Source organism: Pogona vitticeps, chromosome 1 (assembly GCF_051106095.1).
Source record: "Pogona vitticeps strain Pit_001003342236 chromosome 1, PviZW2.1, whole genome shotgun sequence".
NCBI classification, from domain to species: domain Eukaryota; kingdom Metazoa; phylum Chordata; class Lepidosauria; order Squamata; family Agamidae; genus Pogona; species Pogona vitticeps.
The window spans coordinates 197,910,801-197,932,839 of record NC_135783.1 but is presented as its reverse complement, the minus strand read 5'-3'; the positions used below and the strand labels follow the sequence as shown (position 1 = coordinate 197,932,839).

Here is a 22,039-nt window from a genome sequence, read left to right as displayed (position 1 = left end):
AACTTTTCAAATCTCTCCAGGATTTTTCAAGTTTAATGCCTCTGATCAGTTTGACAGTGTAACACACAAGAATTCTGAAAGCCATCGTTTCCAGGTTCACAGTGTTAAAGGAGTAGTCCAAGTGCCTGCAACTTAAATTCTTAAGTCTTTCATTCGCAGAGAAATCTTCCAAATGATTCATTTTTTGCTCTTAATGTTGCATTACACGTTCCACCAGACCTTTTGCAATACTATTAGAAAATATTTGTTTACCTTTGCTATCTAAAGCAAGGATTATTAGAAGATTCTAATAACAAGGGTTGTTAGAATAGAGTGTGTGTTCCTAGAAACATACTAAAACATCTGTATCACTCATTTAACAACTACTTAAGACTCTGTATCGAACTTTAAATTATGGGCTATCAGCAATAATGGCTGTCTGCATGCAAGGCAGGTGCTTGATCCTCAAGAATGCCCAGTATCTACTACAATATTTCTTAATGTATCCCATAGTATCTGAAAGGGTCCCACAACCCACAAATCAGTTGAGGAAAGTTGAAGGCTGTCATGGGTGGTGGTGAATCTGAAAAATCAGGTGCCTCATCCTGTACAAGTGAAAGCACTTTCCACTTGTGCAACATCACCATTCAATGCAAAGCTCCATGTTCCAGGGCTTCCAGGAAAGATGGATAGTCTTAATTAATACGATGGAGCCTTTTATTGGAAATTAAAAATGACTGACTAATATGTAAAATGCAGGAACATATTCTAGTTGTTCAGCAAAGTCATATGGCATTTCACACTTTTTTATTCTCCAAACAAAGAAAAAGACAGATCAATTTATCTATTTTTATCATTTCTTAAACTTTTAAGATGTTCATGTCTCTTGCTTCCAAATCTAAATCTTTTAAAACTCATTCGACCATATTCATGAGACTGGAAATAGGTCAGAGTTCCATTCACAGAGTTTTCATATTCAAAGAACTAATTTGACAGTTTTATATTTATATTCAGATAAAAATTTAAAAATAATATTAAAAAACCCTACATGGAAATGTATCAGAAGGATCTGGAGGCAATTATGAATCAAACCTTGAAGAAAAGAAGCCTTTCAATTCTCCACGGTCACGGACTGCTCCATTTTCTTTTAGTTACTTAGACAATTTCTAGAGATAAAGCAGTATCTTTACAAGATCTCTTAAGATCTGTCTTCCCAACTCTATGAGAGAAGAAAGAACTGTCAATCGAATAGACTATCTGAGCTAGGACAACTCATTTTCAATAGAAATAACCTGGGAATGTGTAAAGTAACAAGAAAGTACCAATCAATGTATGCCAGGTTCTTCTCCATTAACATTTTTATTATGGTACAATGTTAATTGTACAAATAATATAAATACTGTAAATAATCAATCAATTATGAGGAAGATTAGCTTGAGAGAGTATCCCTAGCCCATGGTATCCAATGAGTGTCATACTTGAAAAGGTATCTGAACCCAGGTTTCCAGAGTCCTACATGTTAATAACTGCACCACACTGGTATATCTCTTTATTTTTCACTATACAGTATAACCAGGCTCTGAATCTAAAGAAACAGAGGAGTGTACATGCTGGGGGGGGGGGGGATATTTTCCGCTCAGGTTTTGCTTTAAAAATCCAGTAATGTGATACATTACATTATACTAGGATTCTCAGGGTACTGCTTGAAAACACCAAGCAATAATCTGCTGGGGGATTGTTGATATATTTTGGATCCCTAAGCAATATATTAATGACAGCCATCACCCCAGGAACACTGATCAAAAATGTCCTCCTAGCTCAAAGAAGAAATAACCCTGTAAACTCATTGAGAATCTGAGGGGAAATGAATAGGAATCCCTAAGCACACAAATCTTCGCACAATCTCTTTATATAGGTTGCAATTTGGATGAGAGCACAAGGCACAACCAGGAGCTACTCTTCCAGCAGTACTTTCTGTTCAACCACAGCTAAACCATGTCACTCAATTAAAATGGTCATTGACTCTGGCAAAACAGTCCTATCAGAGGGGCCAAAGTCTGTGTCAGGGAGGCAACCCAAAGCTGAACCTGGCCAGTTTCACATTGGCAATCACAGAGGGCAGCCTTTTCCCTCTGCCAATTTCTCCTTGTTTTCTTGTTTGTTTCCATTTGTTTCAGTAGAAAGAAAAACGGACACTTTGGTTCTAAGACTGGCATACTTCTCCCCGCTTTTGGACGCCGGGGGTGGGGTGGGGTGGGGGCAGGGCGGGACACAACGGGAGAATGAGGGGCTTTAGGTCTCCACAGACCCAAGGCCTCCTCTGGGTCACATCCAACATCCCACAAAGACCTCTTTCCCCATCTATGATCACAGCCCTGCTTTGAGCATTTTTTCACTCTCCAGGGCAGCCCACAGCATCTAGCAACCTTCTAGTTACCTCCAGCCAGGCAAAAGATTCTGTAATTCATTTTCTGTCGCACAAAGAGCAGTTGAGGCATTTCTGCACTGGCAGAACACAAAATGCACCACTTCAGTGTGCTTACCCACAAAAACAGAATAGTAGTCCACTTTTTCTTGAGATGCAGAGACAAGTTTTCATATTTTTATTCATTAAAAACATCCTCTGTGGTCTCAGATATCTCACATGCTGGTTATTTAAGATCTAAATATTTGTCAAATTACCATTTAAAAATTAGTTTCCTGTACCATTTTCAACTGATCACAGTATAATTCAATTGCTGAAACCAACACAATTAACTTTTAGTGCAGTAATTCTGTATAATGTAAGCTTACGGGGATTCATGTTCTTAACTTTAGCTATGGCAGCAGAAATTACCCACATGGCCAAAGCAACATTCTAATTAAATGCTCTAATTTGAATATAATTAAATACATTTTAAAATTAAATGACTGATATTGAAACTGTCCACTTTCCCACCTCAAAATGCTAGTATCTGGATATTACCCAAGCAGCCTCATTTGTACATCACATGTTTACTTTAGGCATTCTGTTAATTTGCCTGGAAAGATGTCGGCATCAGCTTTCAGCAAGAGCACTGACCAGTTATGTGGGTAAAATTCTTCCAAAGCTTAAAGTTTCCAATGTCTACAATTATTCCAGGTTCTAATGTGACACGGGAGAACATGTTACTGAGACAGCTGTGATAGGGGCAGCAATGAAGTTACTGCTCAGCATTTAGTTGAAAACGATTAAAGAATTGTTTTGATCATAATCAAATTATCAGTATAGGCATCTGAATATCTTCATCAACTTAAGGTGAGGACTGGAAGTTTTACAATTAGGATTAGAAATGGGCACGAACCACTAGTTTGGCAGTTTGCACAGTTTGCTTCCCAGCCAAACAGATTATCTGTGGTTTGGCGCCCCAGCTACTCCAGTAGGTGCCCACAGCGGCAGTGCCTGGAGGAGGAAGAGCAGGGCACTGCCACCGAGTGAGTACCTGCTGGAAGGGATGGAGCACTGAACCACAGATCAGTTGTCTGACTCGAAAACAAACCATGCCTAACTGCTGAACCAGTGCCCACCTTTACCTGGGACACATATTGAACAGAGTTCTTCTGTTCCTACACAGTCCCATCACCGAGTGCGTCAGCACTCTTTATACCTAATGAAATGTGATCACACAGAGATTTGGTGGCAATTGAACAGGTATAGCCATGAAGAAAGTTTCATAAAAAATGTGTTGATTGGCCTCTGCTTGTTTTTCCATAAGCAGCCTGCAATTAATACAATCACAAGACCAAGTCTAGTTTATACTATTGTCCAGTTTGCCTAACATTTAAATACATTCTAATACAGTATTTGTATACAGATTTAGCTGAGCTTCTTGTCTTGTGTGCCCAGGCTGATAAAGCAACCTCCTCTTTGTTTTTCTCTCTAAATTCTCAGTATACAGGTACTTCAGATGTTTGCTGAAACTTTTACTAGTTCCTTGCTTCAGTTCACTTAGCATGTTATCACACTTGGCTGAGGCTGTATACTACGTTTAATATTGACTTCCTATTTTAGACTCCTCAAAGAGTTCGATCTATACAGTGCAGTAGTAATCCACTCAACAATACTGCAAGGTACTGCGACACATTATTCTTGTACTTTTAGACAAAAGGATTGGGCTGAATGAGAATGACTTGCCTAATACCCACTAGCTGATGGCACAGAAGAAATCTGAGCTGAAGATACAGTATTTGATGCTCTCACATGGTTAGCTATTACACCTAAAGTATCTCCCAAGATACACAATTCAAATCAGCCAAATAACTTGCAATATTGTTTTAAATGGAGGAAGTCTAAAAACCTTACGAAGAATACTTCCTCTCATTCAAATTTCACAGCAAGAGAGATAAAATATGTCAAGCAGCTCCTAGAGCTATAGATGATGCCAATCTAGTCATTTCCAGTTCAACACAAGCATTAATATGTAATCACTATTTTAGTGTCAAAACAGAGAGAGACAAACACAGACTTCACAGGTGACCCTATTTTAAACAGAATTATTACATTACCACTATATATGGTAGCACACAAATGCCAGCAGATAAGCAATGGCAAAAGGGGAGGAAAGGCGGGGACATAAAGAGATCTAAAGTGGCTGAATGAGAGATTCCTGACAACATAGTTCCCATGGCTACAATAACTGGGAGGTGAATGAATGGAAGAGCCATATTGAAAATTCAGAGTGCTCATAACATTTGTAAATAACAAGATGTGTGCGTTAAATTCAGCGCAGCAATGCATTATCTTTCAAATGGATGCTACAGCCTAACACGGAAAAAGAAGAATATTCCACACATTTAGAAATAAGGAAAAAAGGGTCAGACTAAGGATTTTACAGGCCTAAGAGACACAATCACAAACTATGTTACTGCTGTTGGGCAGGGTCTGCCTACATAATGGGAACAATGTCATTCACAGGGGCAGGCTGCTATGGATTAAAAGCTTCCTTTTGTGATTTCAGGCACATAGTTTCATTGCATTGTATAGGAGCTGTGTACATCCTGAAATTGCAAAAGAAGCAGCAGAAATCTGCCCCAACCAACAAAATCCTTCCCATTGAGTAGGCACAGAAGCACAATAGGATTTCTGCCAACATTTGCTTTGTAGATCAGCTTTATGAAACTTAACTACAACATTCAGGTCTAACATTGTTCAGGCTGTCCCCATCTTTGCTGTCCTTCGGCAAGCAGATGAAGACCCTTCTCTTCAGGCAGGCTGTCCTTTAAATGAATGGTTAACCAAGGGGATTTTTTAAAAAGGGATCATTTTATTCTGTGTTTTATTTGTCTTTTTAATATTATTCTTATTATGAATTTAATACAATATCTGTTTAATGCTTTTTAAATATAGCAATCATTTATTACTTAGCTTTTAACTTTGCTTCTTTTAAACCAGTTAGCGGCCTTGGATTCTTTAGAAGAAAAGCAGCATATAAATGTGTTAAATAAATAACTAAACACTTTAAAAAAAAGATTCACTTACCTCAAAGCCAAGTCTATCTTTCTCTTTCCAAAAGCAAAAATGTGTAACCTTCTTGTCCCAAAATTCATCTGGCTTTACTACACAGACAAGTGATACCTCAGCTGGAACAACATTCTAGGAAGATTACAAGATACACAATTAGAATTCTCACTTTACTGCTGTAAATTTTTCTATTTATCCCGTAAATGGCTAAAAATCATGATGGTATACTCCTCCTTCTGGTACATAAAATATACACTAACACATTAGTGCTTATACATTTTTCTTGCAATAGGCAGCATGCAGTGATTTGCAATATTACTTTTACTATTTCAATAGCAATAGCAAGTCAGGAATTCATCAGCTAGTTTCTCTGGGCACAACCTACAGGCAACTACAAACTATGATGGCAGTGAATGCTTACAAGAGAGAGGAACACTGTGCAAAATGAAGCATTAAGCAACAGCTTCTGGTAAGTCGTAATCTTAAAAATGCAATTTTGAGAGGTATGCTATTAACACAATTCTAAACAATCTACTCAGGAATAATCCCCAATGAGTTCAACTAGACTTATTTTCACATAGTTAATGGCATATGCTTATGGTCTGAATAACCTCAATATCTGAGGATAATGTGTCTCTTATGAGATAAAGCTGGCTGAATAACTCCGTTTAAGGTATTTGACTGCAGAGCCAGAGGTTCGAAGTTCAATTTCCCCACTATTTCTCCTGAGAGACTGGGCAGGCAACACAGTCCCAGGGTGCCCTCAGAAGAAGGGAATGGCGAACCACTTCTGAGTACTCTCTAACTAGAAAATGCTGAAAAGAGTTTTCTTGCTGATTTAATATTATTTGATTTTAGAAGTCCCAACTCTAAAACACACACTATTTTGGTTCATTGAAATAAACTATATTCTTTATATTGCTCAGATTTTAATTTCCACTCTTCTAACAAACAAAAACTGCCTTCCTTCACAACTGAGACCACTTCAGAGTTGCTTTTTGTTCACAGTTGTATCCCCTTGCGGTCAAGTTGCTTTTCATGTCTTGCCTCTTTCTCTGAACACACACATAACATATTAAATAGACAGACAGCAAGAACAAACTGCTGATTATTCAATGACTCTGACATCCTGCAAAAGAGCATTCATATGGACCCACGAAGAGGCAGAGCAGTTATGTCTTGTCGCTTGACAAAAAAAATTGGTTTGGGGTCAAAATGTCAAACCTCATTAAGCCAACATCTGTTGAACATTTTCATAAAACCAAGAGAAAAAAGGGCTTCTGATTTCACTCTCCTTAGAAACAGCAGCATTAAAAGAGAGGGCAGCTTGCTAAATTAAAATAAGGAATAAGCAATTCTAGTTTTCTAGTGCAGCCATATCTCCCATTTCTGTTTTCTCAGGGTTAGGTAGTCAAGGCCTTGCTTCCCCAACAATGGTTTCTAAGTACCTGCCTTTTTTTAAATATATATAGTGTATATGTATGAAACTCATATAGTGGCCTTACTTTTTATTTATTTGTTAAAAGTATTTTTATACTGCCCTTCAAGCTGGCACATCCAGAAGGTACACAAGAAATCCAAAACCCAAAATTAGTTGTAGCTAGAGAAAGAAACTGCAAAAATATATTTCAAAATGAAGGAATTACATCAGGCTGAATCCAGCTGCTAGTCACAAGTAGAACTGATATAGTGAATTTATGGGATCTATGTACAAATTGACTTACTAAATGAAGTCCCCCTGATCTGAGGGTCTACTGCAACTGGGACTAAAAACTGAATTTAGTGCATTAACTATATCTCATTTGGCTGTCCCCTGCCACACGTTGGCTGCTGAATGTTTTATTTGCATGTTAGTGTGTTTTAATTTTGTACAGTATGTCATTAAAGGTTTCTGTCTGTCTGTCCATATCTGATCTTATAAAAATGTTGGGGGGGGGGAATCAGCCCTATTACTTCTTTAGTTTATGCCATTAGAGACTATTATTTAAGAGTGCCAGAAATGTGTATGAACTACATCTTTGCTGTAGGAGAAAATGAAAATGTCTTGATGAACATCTTTACACATTCATCTCTGGCCATCACTGTTTATTTGTTTGTTTGTTTATACGCTGCCCATACTACCCAAAGGTCTCTGGTTCTGCGGGAAAGGACCATTTCAAGATAAGAAAGGTTATCATAAACATCTCATCAGCCTTCTTGACATTACACAATCCTAGAAGTGCTGGATCAATCCTAGAAGTGCTGGATCATTCTATGCACTCGATTCCTAGAAGTGAGCTTTTATAGTTCCAAGACACTTTTATCAGCTTGATTTTCTACAGAAACTTTTATGTGAGGATCAAAGATTAGACTATCTTTGATCTACTGTTCTCTACCAAGCATTACTGTACCTGTTCAAGCATGCAAGATACACACTAAACTTTAAGAAAAGTAATGACTAAACCAAATGTGGGCAACCTGTGCTGACCTTGATGCTGTTATACTACAACTCCCATCAGACCTTTCCACAACACCCAATGACAAAGGCTTATGGGAGCTATAGTCCAACATCTGGAGAACGACATATTGCCCACCCCTGAACTTAAAATACTAATTACAGAAAATAAATTTTTCTTTAAGAGCATCCTACAGCTACAATGACTCTGTTTGGATGCTATGAATACGTTTACATGCTCAAGTCATAGCAAGACTTTGGCTCACATAAGCCTTTCTTCATTTACCCAATGACTGCACGGGCAGAAGAAATCTAAAGCTTCTGTCTGCAATTTCTAATGAACTAGGTTCCCAATCTGCCTCACTCCAATAACTCTGTGGATGTTTGTGGTCAAGTCAATTTTGATTTATGGCAACCCTTTCCAGAGTGTTCTAGGCAGAGAGCACTGGGAAGTGATTTTCCATTCCCTTCTTCTGGGACTGCTCTGGGATAGTGCAGTTTGTCCAAGGCTACACAGGTTGGTTCTTTTCTCAGGAGGCACAGTGGGGAATCAAACTCCCAACCTTTGGCTTCATATCAGATACCTAACTCACTGGGTCTATCCAGCTTGTTCACATACTACTGTATAATTTATCCTATTTTGACAAAACGGGATAGTGAATTGCTGCACGGTGCAAAAGAAAATCACTCACTGCCTCTCCTTGCATGTGAAGGAAAGAGTGCTCAGGCATGTTTCTCACTACGGTTCATACAAAAAAACAAACCCCAGATTGTACTTGCTAAAGCTATCATAATTTAAAACATGATAATGAGCATGACTGATTTCCCAGGAAATAAAAGTGTCTATAATACAGATTAAACGCAACAGAACTTTTTTAAAATATGAATTCATAAACAATTACCTGTAGCATTAACACAACAGTCTTGACAACATTCCATTGAGATTTTCTTCCATCCACTATAACAGTAAATCCTCTTGCTTTACACTTTTCACTATCAAATGGGAAAAGGAAAAGAAAAAAGTGTATGTATTTAAAACATGAAGCATAACCTAAGTATTTCAATATCTCATCACTTATAGACTTGATTAAGCTATGTCTAATGTAAGCCAGAGAGTTCCAGAAAAACATCTACTTCTGCTTCATTGACTATGCAAAAGCCTTTGACTGTGTGGACCACAGCAAACTATGGCAAGTCCGTAAAGAAATGGGAGTGCCTGATCACCTTATCTACCTCCTGAGAAACCTATATGTGGGACAGGAAGCAACACTTAGAACTGGATATGGAAACACTGGTTCAAAATTGGGAAAGGAGTACGACAAGGTTGTATATTGTCCCCCTGCTTATTTAACTTATATGCAGAATACATCATGCGAAAGGCCGGACTGGAGGAATCCCAAGCCGGAATTAAGATTGCCGGAAGAAATATCAACAACCTCCGAGATGCAGATGCTACCACTCTGATGGCAGAAAGTGAGAAGGAATTAAGGAACCTTGTAATGAGGGTGAAAGAGGAGAGTGCAAAAAACAGTCGGAAGCTCAACATGAAAAAAACTAAGATCATGAACACTGGTCCCATCAGCTCCTGGGAAATAGAAGGGGAAGATATGGAGGCAGTGACAGATTTCACTTTCTTGGACTCCATGATCACTGCAGATGGTGACAGCAGCCATGAAATTAAAAGACACCTGCTTCTTGGGAGGAAAGTGATAACAAACCTAGACAGCATCTTAAAAAGCAGAGACATCACCTTGCCGACAAAAGTCCGAATAGTCAAAGCTATGGTTTTCCCTGTAGTCATGTATGGAAGTGAGAGCTGGACCATAAAGAAAGCTGACCACCAAAGAATTGATGCTTTTGAATTGTGGTGTTGGAGGAAGCTCCTGAGAGTCCCCTGGACTGCAAGGAGAACAAACCTATCAATTCTAAAGGAAATCAACCCTGAGTGCTCACTGGGAGCACAGATCCTGAAGCTGAGGCTCCAATACTTTGGCCATCTCATAAGAGAAGACTCCTTGGAAAAGACCTTGATGTTAGGAAAGTGTGACGGCAAGAGGAGAAGGGGACGACAGAGGATGAGATGGTTGGACAGTGTCATCAAAGCGACCAACATGAATTTAACCCAACTCCGGGAGGCAGTGGAACACAGGAGGGCTTGGCGTGCTCTGGTCCATGGGGAATAAACGACAACAAATGGTTGTATAATGGCATTTCCCCTCTGCCCCCACATACTTCCAAGACCACATTCTCTTATGCCAATGTAGGTCTTGTAGGAGTACCTAAGTGGGCTTCCAAGGCATATCCTGTGGGGATGTTCTGAGTGACTGACAACATCATCTGCAATCCTACCTTCCCCTTCCCAGCACTTGGAACAGGGGTAAATTACCCCAAATGGGGTAAAAGTGAAAATCCTGGGGGTAATGAGCAGAGTGCTACCCCCCAACCTCTCTCCCACCCCCACTCTGCAACCAAAACTCTCCCTGTTACTTCCTGGTTGCAGCGGGCACTTGTAAATCCTCCCTTAGTTCAGAGATCGGAGATAAGCTCCTTGATTGGTTGCAGCTGTGGATTAGCCCAGGCAATCAATCAATCAATCAATCCAGGGCTTCTGAATGACTGCTTCCTCCAGAAATAACTGCAAAGAAGCAGCAGGAGGGAAAGGATCAAGGAGCAAGCAAGGGAAGGAGGGAAGAAAGGTGTGAGAGACCGAGGACTTCATCAAGCTTTAAATGGAGGGAGAAAATGGAGGGAGGGAGGAAATGGAGGCAGGGCAGGTGGATGGATGGATGTGTGTGTGTGTGAGGGAAAGAGAGAGTGAGACTGACTCAAAACTATGAAAAAGAACAGGCAAGAAAAAGAGAAACCTTGAATTAAGGTGGGGGGAGGTGGCTTTTAAGGTGCTGTCTAGGTTTATCATTGCTTTCCTTCCAAGAAGCTGACATCTTTGAATTCCGCGACTACTGTCACCCTCTGCAGTGATCATGGAGCACAAGAAGGTAAAATCTGTCACTGCCTCCATATCTTCCCCTTCTGTTTGCCAGGAGGTGATGGGCCCAGTGGCCATGATCTTAGTTTTTTTGATGTTGAGCTTCAGACCATTTTTTTGCACTCTCCTCTTTCACCCTCATTAAGAGGTTGTTTAAGTCCTCCTCACCACATGGCCTGGGGGTGGGGCCTAGGGGGTGGGACTTTCTGCTTTAAAATAGTGTATTCCAGGACCGCGCACCGTTCTCAAATTCTATCTCTGACCTTAATATGGTAAATAGGAAAGCCAATTAGATTTTCATAAGCCTGGGAGGCAGGAAAGTCTTAAGGGTCAGATCATACTTCCACACTATTAAAGAGCAGGCTGGGTAGGTGGGGCTCGTCAGCCATGAAAGGCAGCCCATCTAGGAGAAGAAAAACTACGACTTCAAACCTCCACTGCCTTGTGGCTATATCCACTCATGGAAAAGGCTTCAGGATTTAACCTAGAGGCAAAATCCGGAGCTGGAGTACCGAAGGCAGCTTGTGTCGTTCTGCCAACTCCTGCGACATTGCTGGAACCAGTTGTATTGGCTTTTGCCTTTCCATTGGACCATTTCAGCAATGTGGAGAGGGGGGATCTGCTGCTTGGGTAACAGCCTATCCTCCATATTACCTTACCCAGGCTTCATGCTCTGGAGAGGACATTCCTCGATTCAGAGCATATCACCATAGATTCTCGAGACTGAAGGATGCCTATGCTAAATGCTCCTCACTTTCTGCCATGCTTTTGCGTAGTCAATGAAGCAGATGTTTTTCTGGAACTCTCTGGCTTACTCCATAATCCAGCACATGTTAGCAATTTGGTTTCTAGTTTCTCTGCCCCTTCGGAATCCAGCTTGTACTTCTGGAGGTTCTCGGTCCACATACTGCTGAAGCCTACCTTGGAGGATTTTGAGTATAACCTTGCTAGAGGGGGAAATGAGTGCAATTGTATGGTAGTTGGAGCATTCTTTGGCACTGCCCTTCTTTAGGAATGGGATGTAGACTGATCTTTCCCAATCCTCTGGCCACTGCTGAATTTTTCCATGATGATGATTTAAAAAATGGCGCAATAGTTCTTTGATTTTGTGCTGTGGTACCAGGGTGGGTGACATGGCCTTTAGCCTGGTTTGTTCCTTTTTGCACACCACACATAGAATGATTACAGTGGTAGGGAAAGCCCCCTCCCCAATTCTGCGTTGGCTGTCTCTAGCAAGCATCTCATTGCTAGCACCACTCTGGTAGCCACTGATGATGATTAAATCATCTGCGAGCTAGCAAAAATTTAATGCAACTTGCTAGGCAGGATGGACACCTTACTGCTCCCTATACCACACCATGGCTGGAGTGCAATGTGTTCCAGCAAAAATAGTGCACATCTTTATCAAATTTGGTGCATCCTGCTAGTTCGGTATACAGCCTGTGTAGATTCAATAATACTTTTAATTCAAATAATGTATGATTTCCTTCCTTTCGAATCAAGGGGGTAATGTCGGCGTATATACATTTTGGGGGGAGGGGGGTAAAAGGTAAAAAAGTTCCTTGACCCCTGATGTAAAGGATCAGGATTCTTTAACAGACTCTCAGACCTTGCTGCTTCAGAACATAACTGCTCACTTCGGTTCTTCTTTTGACCTGATGTCACATTCAGTTTATCCACTACCGTAGTGATCAAGCATAAGTACCATGCTGGGACTGAGCCTCAATCCCTTCTAGCACTCTTGGGATTAGGGTCCAGTCCTAGCACATGAGCACTGTTGTGTTTATGCTACTGCTGCTATGCAGTCATGTGATGACCCTTCCACAGCACTAGCAGTGGTATTAGAAGCAATGGTGATTTTTACAGAATACCAGAAGGGCTGTTTGAGCACCTATTTCAGCAATAAAAGTGCCTGGCAAGCAGTACACAACTTTCTACGACTGTTCCATCTGCCAGACAGTAATTCTTTGTTCAGTGGCAGCAGTACATATGTTGCTTCCTCTAAAGAAGTGGTTCCCATCCTTGGCTCACCAGATGTTTTTGAATTACAACTCCCAGAAATCCTGGCCAGCACAGCAAATTTTAGGCTTTTGGAAATTTTAGTTCTAGAACATCTGGGAAACCAAGATTTGGAACCACTGCTCTAAAGCAAGAAAAGGAATGCAAGATCTCTAAATCAGAGACATCCTACTAATGTTCATGTATGAAAGGCATAGCTTGATGTAACTAATTAACGAGTTGCTGGGTATATCTATCTTATACAATTGGGTATGTGACCAGGCACAAACATGACTGAGATACAGCCCAGCATCTTGTCAATTAGCCATGGCAATTTATGCAAACCTCTACATATGGCTACTGTTCCAGACAGTGTTGGACTGTAACTCCCACCATCCTTCACTATTAGTTTTGTAGGCTATGACCAACAAGAGCTGCCATCCAGTAACATCTAGAGGAGCATACATTCCCCAGCTCTGTTGTAAAACAAAACTACAAGGTTTAGATGTAAATATTAAAGAAAAATAAACCAGTATTATGTAAACTGGCAAGATTTTTCTCCTATGATTTTATGAAGGAATCAACAGGAAGAGTAGACAAAAAAATTAGTATTTGCGACAAAGCTTAAAGATGTCACAGACTTTCTTATTCAAAAGGGAGGGAAAACGTGCTTAAACCTAGAAAAAAAACCAACTTCTTTCTCTAGAGTCTCACATAGTCAATTTCATTCAAAGTCACTCTAAACAAATGTGAGGCATTCTGAATAGAGATGGATTCAATTTGCCAAACCACAAGAAAGTTTTTTTTAAAAAATAAAAACAAAACCTTATTACAAAATAGAGTTGGATTGACTCTCTAAAAAAAGTTGCAGGCTTGAATTTACAAGAGTTGAGAAAGGTTGTTGAGGACAGCACATTTTCGAGATTGCTCGTTCATAGGGTCACCATAAGTGGGAGATGACTTGACAGCCCACAACAACAACAACAACTGATTAGACTCTTCTTTCTAGCAAAATCAGGGTCTGTTAATATATGCATTGCTTAAAATCTGCTTTATACGTTGTTGTTTAAATAATAATAAGCATCTATAAATTTGGCAAGATAAGCATTCTTGTTGCCTCTTCTAGGCCCTTGGAAATAACATATCTGGATTTAAAATATTAAAGCACAATATTCGAGGACAGCATATCTACATCTGTATCTAAGAATTAAGAAGGAAGTGTGCTCAAGGACATGAAGCAAAGTGTGCTGATTGTATATACCACCCCACAGCACTTAAAGCATTATCTGGGCAATTTACAAATTAATTATGCAGGCTACACATTGCACCCCCTCGGCAAGCTGGGTACTCATTTTACCGACCTCGGAAGGATGGAAGGCTGAGTCAACCTTGAGCCGGCTACCTGGGATTTGAACCCCGGTTCGTGAGCACAGTTTCAGCTGCAGTACAGCAGTTTAACCACTATGCAACAAGACACCTTACACTCCTGAAGTGTTTCATTATTCTTTCTCAAAACTTTGCTAACAGTTTTTGTACTTAAGATGTGATTAATTTAATGCATCATATGCCCTTGTGCCATTTTTCACAAGGAAATTTGATTCTATATAATCCAGAAACATGTTGTGATAAAAAGACAATACAGAATGTTTTAGAATTACATTGACTGAGTCACCTTGGAATACTTAGCAAGTAGTCCAGCGTGACACTCAGCTCATCCATGTTCGTTTGTTCAAGGCATAATGGAATTGTTAGAATGAGGCCACTTCTTCGGTCCTTCCCACCTGTAAAAGATTAATAACAAGAATTCTGAGTTTTGCAGCTGCAGGGAAAAAGTGATTCACAACTACCCACTCATTATACTTGACACTAAAAGTAGTTTTTTTTTTTTAAAGTGCTGAACAATATGAGAAATAAACTTTTGGGTGATGTACCCTTTGGCTATGACATTATAGCCACAATACACAACAACATTATCACATGCCTCCAAATCAGGCTTAACTACAGTGAGAAATTTATTTAGTATTTTTAGATGTGCACTGACACACAACTTACATTTCTAAAAAATACCAGCCATCAAAAATAACCACACAAAACATTGCATTTAGGATGGTAGAGGTTTTGTCCTAGTGAGTAAGCATAGGCCCCATAGGCCCCATAGGCCCCATAGGCTCCATTCATTCATTCATTCATTCATTCATTCATTCATTCATTCGATAATCCCAAAATTCTTTAAAAATAAAAAACAGGCAGATTTCTGGGACTTTCACCCCCAAACAGACACCTACAGACTAGAACAGCTTCCTTTTTCTTTTCTTTTCTTTAAACACATTAGCATCTGGAAGCATAACTGGAGAAGAGAAATATCTGACTAGATATCTGTTAAACTACAAATCAGCAAAGGAATTTGACTGCAGCCTTGTGCCACACCATGTCCATGCTACAACGGCAGAAGACAGAGTCCCCCTCTGAAACTTCAAACCAGAGCTTACTCAGTTGGGTGCTCTTCTAATTTTTATTTCTATACTTCATATAATACTTTATACGCTACCCCTAAAACTATACCAAAAGTATTTAAAAGCAGCATTATGTATATTTAGAAAAACCTACATTTAGAGAAATGTACTTTCTCTAAATGTGTAAACATTTGTTAAGCTCTAAAGAAAAGTAGTGGAGAATAAATCCTATTTCTATTTTTATTAGAAATAAAACCTGACTTCGCTACAGGTTGAACACCACAGTCCATTAAGCAGGCTGCCTCCACAAACAATGAATATTGTATTTTGTGTCCTTTGAAGCAGCTGATTCGATAAGCATAAACTTACCATATTTTTCCATGTATAAGATACCCTCATGCATAAGACACCCCCCCACTTTTCTAATCCAAAATAAAGAAATCTTAACCTAGCTTTGAGTATTCAGCCTCTGGGTTCAGAATGCTCAGAGTCCCTGTTGCACCTAAGCACTGCCTACAAGCTCCACCTCCAATAAGGTGTGTTCCAATTGGTTTGTTCAGCATCAGCTGACGTCAGTTACATAAGGCTCGTGATTGGAGGAAGCTAAGCCTCCTGATTGGAGGCAGCCTGTTTGCAGAGTCATGGTATGGGCCATTTTGTTCTCTGCTCAGCTTACTTCGGTGTATAAGACAGCCCTCAATTTTTAGTCTAAAGATTTTAAACAAAAGTATCATCTTATACACAGAAAAATACAGTACCTATTTTGCTTCAAGAAAATGTTTTGCCAAGTCAACTAAAAGAAAACAAAGCTAGACGTCTGGTGGTATATAGGATTTTTGTCTTTAACCAAATTAATTACAAATTTTGAATGAACGTATGTGTTAGTTTTCTGCGTTTAAGAATCCCATGTGCATTGATCCTACCTAAAAAAAGCAGTATGTCTCTCCTCCTGAAAACATTACTAAGCCGCTCAGAAAGGGTCTGATCCCCCTTAGGCTTTAATAGACTTTCATCTTAGCTCTTTGGCAAAGTCATGTGGCAAATTGGACCAGTTAGTTTGCTGATGATGTTCTGTTCTACTTCTCTCCCATATTTTCAGAGATGGTGAAGAATGATACTGGACTGCCTTGGACAGTTGTTGAAATGACTTAAAAATATGAAGCACTATGAGCTCTATATAAAATATGCCAGTGAATGCTAAAAAAAAAAACTCCGAACACCACCACCAACATAGTTTGTCAAATGTAATTTATTAAAAACATCACTGGCTTTCAGTTCCCAAGCTTTAGTTCCAAAATCTTGTCTACCTCGCTTCTTCCAAAGCACAGGAATTCCATCTATAGTAAATAGCAGGTGGTGGAAGAGGAAACACCTTATGATTGTTCAAAAGAATAAGATCACGTTCATCCTTCAACTTCAAGGATTTAAGTGTATTTAAGATAAAAACAATTTCCTTCCTCTTATTGTACCTCCTGCAATCACAACTGTTTCCCTCTTTAATAGATGCTTGCTTGGATAACAAGTCTAGCTTTTGACATGTCCTTCTCACACGGTTTTCCTTCGTTTTCAGAAGGCATATGAAACCAAGTAAGTTTCATACAGAAGTATAAAAACTGAAGCATAACACTGCGTTAGGAAGGACTCTAACAAATCCATGAATCTGGATTTATTGTGCTATAAACCAGATTTTTTTTTTTACTAAAACGTTAAAACAGCTCTGTAAAAAAAGGCAAAAAAAGAGCAGTAGACTATGAATTTCAGATCCAGTTCATTAAAAATGAGTTGCATCCAACAGTATGAAGTATTTCTATTCATTCATGACAGGGGGCCTGATTATTGTTTCTCATCTCATTGCAGTCCTTCAACACTCCCATAAAGCTCCTTCAGATACTTGTGTAATTTTCTAGAACTTACTCTCACTCACTCACTCTGGGTTCCATCTCAGTTTCATTTCTTAATAATAAGCCCCATTTCCTCTTCAAATACCTCTTCACTCTTTATTCTATAAACCAATGGGGTGAGAAGGATTCTTCTGTATGTCCACATTTCATAGGACACTACAGAACATATTGCAGGGAGCTGCAACAGATAAGGGGGCACCTTGCAGAATGACTTTCCTTTCATGCAAACCTGCCATTGGACACAGGACACTGAAAACTCAAAAATAATATATGCCTTAAAGCAGTGGTACCCAACCTTGGGCCTCCAGATGTTCTTGGACTACAACTCTCAGAAGCTTTCACCACCACCTCTGCTGGCCAGGATTTCTGGGAGATGAAGTCCAAGAACATCTGGAGGCCCAAGGTTGGGGACCACTGCCTTAGAGCATAGGACATACCAGAATAATGGGATTTTTCCATGAAGAGTTGGACTGTTTCGTGAAAGACTTTCCAGTAGCAACGTGAATTTTGTGTTAATATGAATGAAAAAAACTCCACAAAACAAGTTTTAGTTTTTGTGTTCTATTGTTGATTGCCAAACGAAAGCATCTTAAACATAAATGATATATATTAAAATTAAAAAAACAATTAACCCATCTTAGTTTACAAAGTAAAATGATATTTACGCTGAACAATCAACTACACTGTTACCTACTGTAATTTTTTTCCTGTAAAAGTATGCTGCTAGGAAGTCTTGTTTTCATAAGTGGTGTGAGAGATTTTTGAACAACCAGTATAACATTGAATATGTAGCACTTTTGCAACCCTTAACAGGAAACAGTTACACAGTGACAAATTTCTCTAGTCCTAAATGAAACAATGCCAGTGGTGAATGCTTTTTATGTGGTGATGACTTAGCCATGAATCAATCAACTGTAAAGGATTCCTTTTCTAGTACTACAACCTAAGAAATGTTAAATATGGATCACATTCCATTCAATATCTAAGAATATATATAGGATTCTAAGGAAGAAAAGAAAAGAAAGCCCTTTGTGAGTGTTCAATACAAATCATTAGCAGCAAACAAAGCCTCCATTAAGAAACAAAACCTGCTCAACAGGGACATGGCTTCCTCATAACAAAAACAGTGCAAAATTTAGGCAGCCAGCCAACATTTCCAGGTCCAACATCAATTTCAGTAATACAAACTTTATTACCTGCTAACTAGAAACTCCCAGCTTTTAAAACCACAGCATCCAAACATCTGTCAAAACAAGGTGCCCAAATTGTTCAGCCTGATCAAAAGACCAGCATGGCCAGCATCTGGGTAAAAATGTAAGTTTGGGACCCCCTTTATGTTTTTCAGATTAATTACTTTAAAAACCAGGCAAAAGAGTATTGAATTGGCATTAAAGCAAAATATAATAAAACAAAACTTAGACAATCCAGAGGGAGAGAAATTAGACCTACTCAGGTCTAATTAATCTCTAAAGGTTCCCCTTGACATTTCGTACAGTCGTGTCTGACTCTAGGGCACGGTGCTCATCCCTGTCTCCAAGCCATAGAGCCAGCATTTGTCCGTAGACGGTTTCCATGGTCATGTGGCCAGCGGGACTAGACACAGAACACCCGTTACCTTCCTACCGTGGTGGTACCTATTTATCTACTTGCATTTACATGCTTTTGAATTGCCAGGTTGGCAGGAGCTGGGACAAAGCGACGGGAGCTCATTCCATCACGTGGATTTGATCTTACGACTGCTGGTCTTCTGACCTTGCAGCACAGAGGCTTCTGCAGTTTAACCCGCAGAATTAATTAATTAATTAATCTCTACAGAGAGACTAAAGGAAACACTGCCTTCTGTACGTATCCTAGTTCTCTGCATTTATAGAGCTAAATCTGAAGAAGATACCTGACTATCTTTGGAGTATCACAACCCCCTCTTTTTCAAGATTTTTGATCACATGAAGATGTTTCAATACACAACTCTCCCTTTAACACTGAGAAGGCAGCATGGATATACAACCACTAGGCTGCCATTCTTGCTTCCTTGCAGGGTTTACTTTTAGAATGCTCTAATAGCAGTACAGTGGTGCCTCGCATGGCAAACGCTTCGCTATGCGATGAAACCGCACAATGATGGGTCCCGGGCCATCGCTGGAGCGTTCGCTCAGCGATGGCCCCTATGGGCTTTTTTCGCTATGCGATGATCGTGCGGACGCGATCAAAGCATAGCAAACAGCTGATCGGCGGTTCCAAAATGGCCGCCGCCAAAACAAAATGGCGACCGCTGTTTTGCCTCGCTAACGAGGCATCCAAAATGGCCGCCGCAATGGAGAAAACTCGCAGAACGGTGAGTTTTAAGTCCATAGGAACGTATTAAATCAGTTTTAATGCGTTCCTATGGGCTTTTTTGTTTCACTTAACGATGGATTCGCTGAGCGAGGGTTAATCCGGAACGGATTAACCTCGCTAAGCGAGGCACCACTGTATAGGCTTCATGGGCACGCATAGCAACAAACTTGCTTTGCACTTCACTACGGATGAAGAGAGGCTGAAGAGGAAAAGAGTATGGGAGAAAGGAAACCGGACAACAGCTCAACAAATCAATTCTTTTAAAGAGAAGAAACTGAAGAATAAAAAGGACAGAAAACATACCTGAAAGGAAGGCCAACTTTTTCTTCAGAATAGGCAGTATTACTGTAGCGTCCATCCTACCTTCTGTTACCTTTCAGAGTTCTGAAACACAATTAAGTAGCATCAGAAACCAGCTTTTGTGCTCCACAAAAAATGCTAAGGAATTCAATTGTGACAATTGTGTTTATGCTTGGTTTTTTTCTTCTTGACAGGAGCTCAGAATATGTAACAATAAGGGAGTAACTATGATAACATTTGTAGTCCATCTCCTAAAACCACTCACAAATCCAAATAATATTTCAAAATATTATTTCCTTTCAAATATATTTCCAAGTATTTTTTCCTCTTCCAAGTATTTTTTGAAGCAGTTTAATCACTGCCATTTTTTCAATAAAATAAGATGTATGTTTATCATTTCTGCATTTCCCTAGTCCATCCAAAGTCTGGGGGCTTTTTTGTTGAGAACTTCAATCACTCTACCCTGTTTCCCCGAAAATAAGACCTAACCTGAAAATAAGACCTAGTATGATTTTTCATGATGCTTGCAATATAAGCCCTACCCCCAAAATAAGCCCCAGTTAAGTGAAACCCCGCCCTCCACCATTGTTCAGCACTGTACAGCAACCAGAAGATGATGGCATGACTGTATTATATTTGAATAAATGTAGATTGTTGCACATGAAAACAATAAAACATCCCCTGAAAATAAGCCCTAATGTGTTTTCTGGAGCAAAAATTAATATAAGACCATGTCTTATTTTCAGGAAAACACTGTATTTTTACAATAAACAAATAGGACCAGGTATATTAAATATATTAAAATTAAAAGAACATTTCAAAATACTGTACTACTTAGCTCAAGCTTGCAAACTTAGTCAACAAAGTTTCTTTTTGACAGTGTTTTAGCAACCGACACGATAAAATTTGATTTCATAGGTTACCCAATAAATCACACTGGTAAACTTAATCTTCTACTTTGCTATTCTGGGACACAGTAAAAGGAAATCACTTCCTTCTATTTCTATTTCTGCTTTTCCACCCTAACAGTATTTACAAGCCTGTATGCCACATCTCACTCTTAACATCCAATCCCTCATAGATGGATGGCCAATAGGGGTAGCAAACAGACATAATTGAGCCTTCCTTAACCTGGTGTCTTCTCAGCATTTTGGATTATAATTCCTTGTATTATTCACGACTAGCTAGGCTGATTTAATCCAAATGTTTTTTTATCCAAAGTTATAATCGTAGATATCTAGGAACACTAGGTTGGGAAAGACTGCCATAATTAGTATGCACTATATGACACATACTCCTTAAATAGCTCTTATTTTTTTTCATTTTGAGGTTTGGTATTTAAGAAAAATGTCTTGAAAAGAAGCATTTTCCTACCACTCCTCCCCATTATTCAATTAATACACAGACCAATTTTATCACACTTCCCACAATGGCTTTTCTCCCCTTCTCTGGTGTGTACATGTCTAAACAACAACAAGAGTGAAGTTCCTGGGGGCTTTTAAGTGATGCTCACCATACGGGAAAATACTTAAAAATTCTGCTTGTAACACTGGCATTTATATCGGACAGTAAACCTCAATTTAAACAGAAAAATGAAGCTCTTTGCTGTGCTTATTTGTTGCAAAAGTCTATAATTCAGACATATGTGTAAGATATTTTCATGCCCAAATAGGTCTGTGATGGAACAGATTTGTTTTGAACTAGTCGCAATCCAGCCAAGTTACACTCTACTAAACCCCACAGACCTAGATGAGGAAAACTGCTTCATTTTGCCATTGCCTCTCCCACTTCCTTCTTAAACTGTAGTGGTCAAATTCAACTTCTGGACAGAACATCAACAAGACATGTTGTGGCGGAAATCTCTACAGTATCTCCAGGTGTCCTCCAACTGCTGTAGTTCTATATAGCATTTTTTCCTGAGTGCTTCTGTTTGGCAAGCTGGAATCCTGTTCCACTGTGCAGTTGCCAAGATGATGTCTATTCACAAAAGGGGTCCCTATTGCCAATCCATAATGTGTCCACAGGTGCTTAGGACTAAGTGTGCTAACCACCATAGCCACCATCATCTTAGAATGGAAGGGAACCTGTTGATCACTAAATCCAGCCTCTGTCAAGGAGGCACAGGGGGAACTGAACTCCACTATGCATTAACATTTTGTAGTTACATTTTGTCAA

At 39.4% G+C, this 22,039-nt stretch overlaps 1 protein-coding gene across 12 annotated transcripts in view; it reads right to left on the bottom strand.

Moving 5' to 3' along the window:
- SESTD1 (SEC14 and spectrin domain containing 1) overlaps nt 1-22,039 on the bottom strand; it is a 95,252-nt gene that overhangs the window by 51,009 nt on the left and 22,204 nt on the right. For all 12 annotated transcript variants that reach the window (XM_078393852.1, XM_072980804.2, XM_072980824.2 and 9 more), the window contains 4 exons: nt 19,868-19,948; nt 14,549-14,657; nt 8,795-8,885; nt 5,477-5,590 (listed from right to left, as the gene is read on the bottom strand). In XM_078393852.1, the coding sequence (XP_078249978.1) occupies nt 5,477-5,590; nt 8,795-8,885; nt 14,549-14,657; nt 19,868-19,922 (369 nt within the window). In that variant the 5' untranslated portion in view covers nt 19,923-19,948. The remainder of the gene's footprint in view (nt 1-5,476; nt 5,591-8,794; nt 8,886-14,548; nt 14,658-19,867; nt 19,949-22,039) is intronic.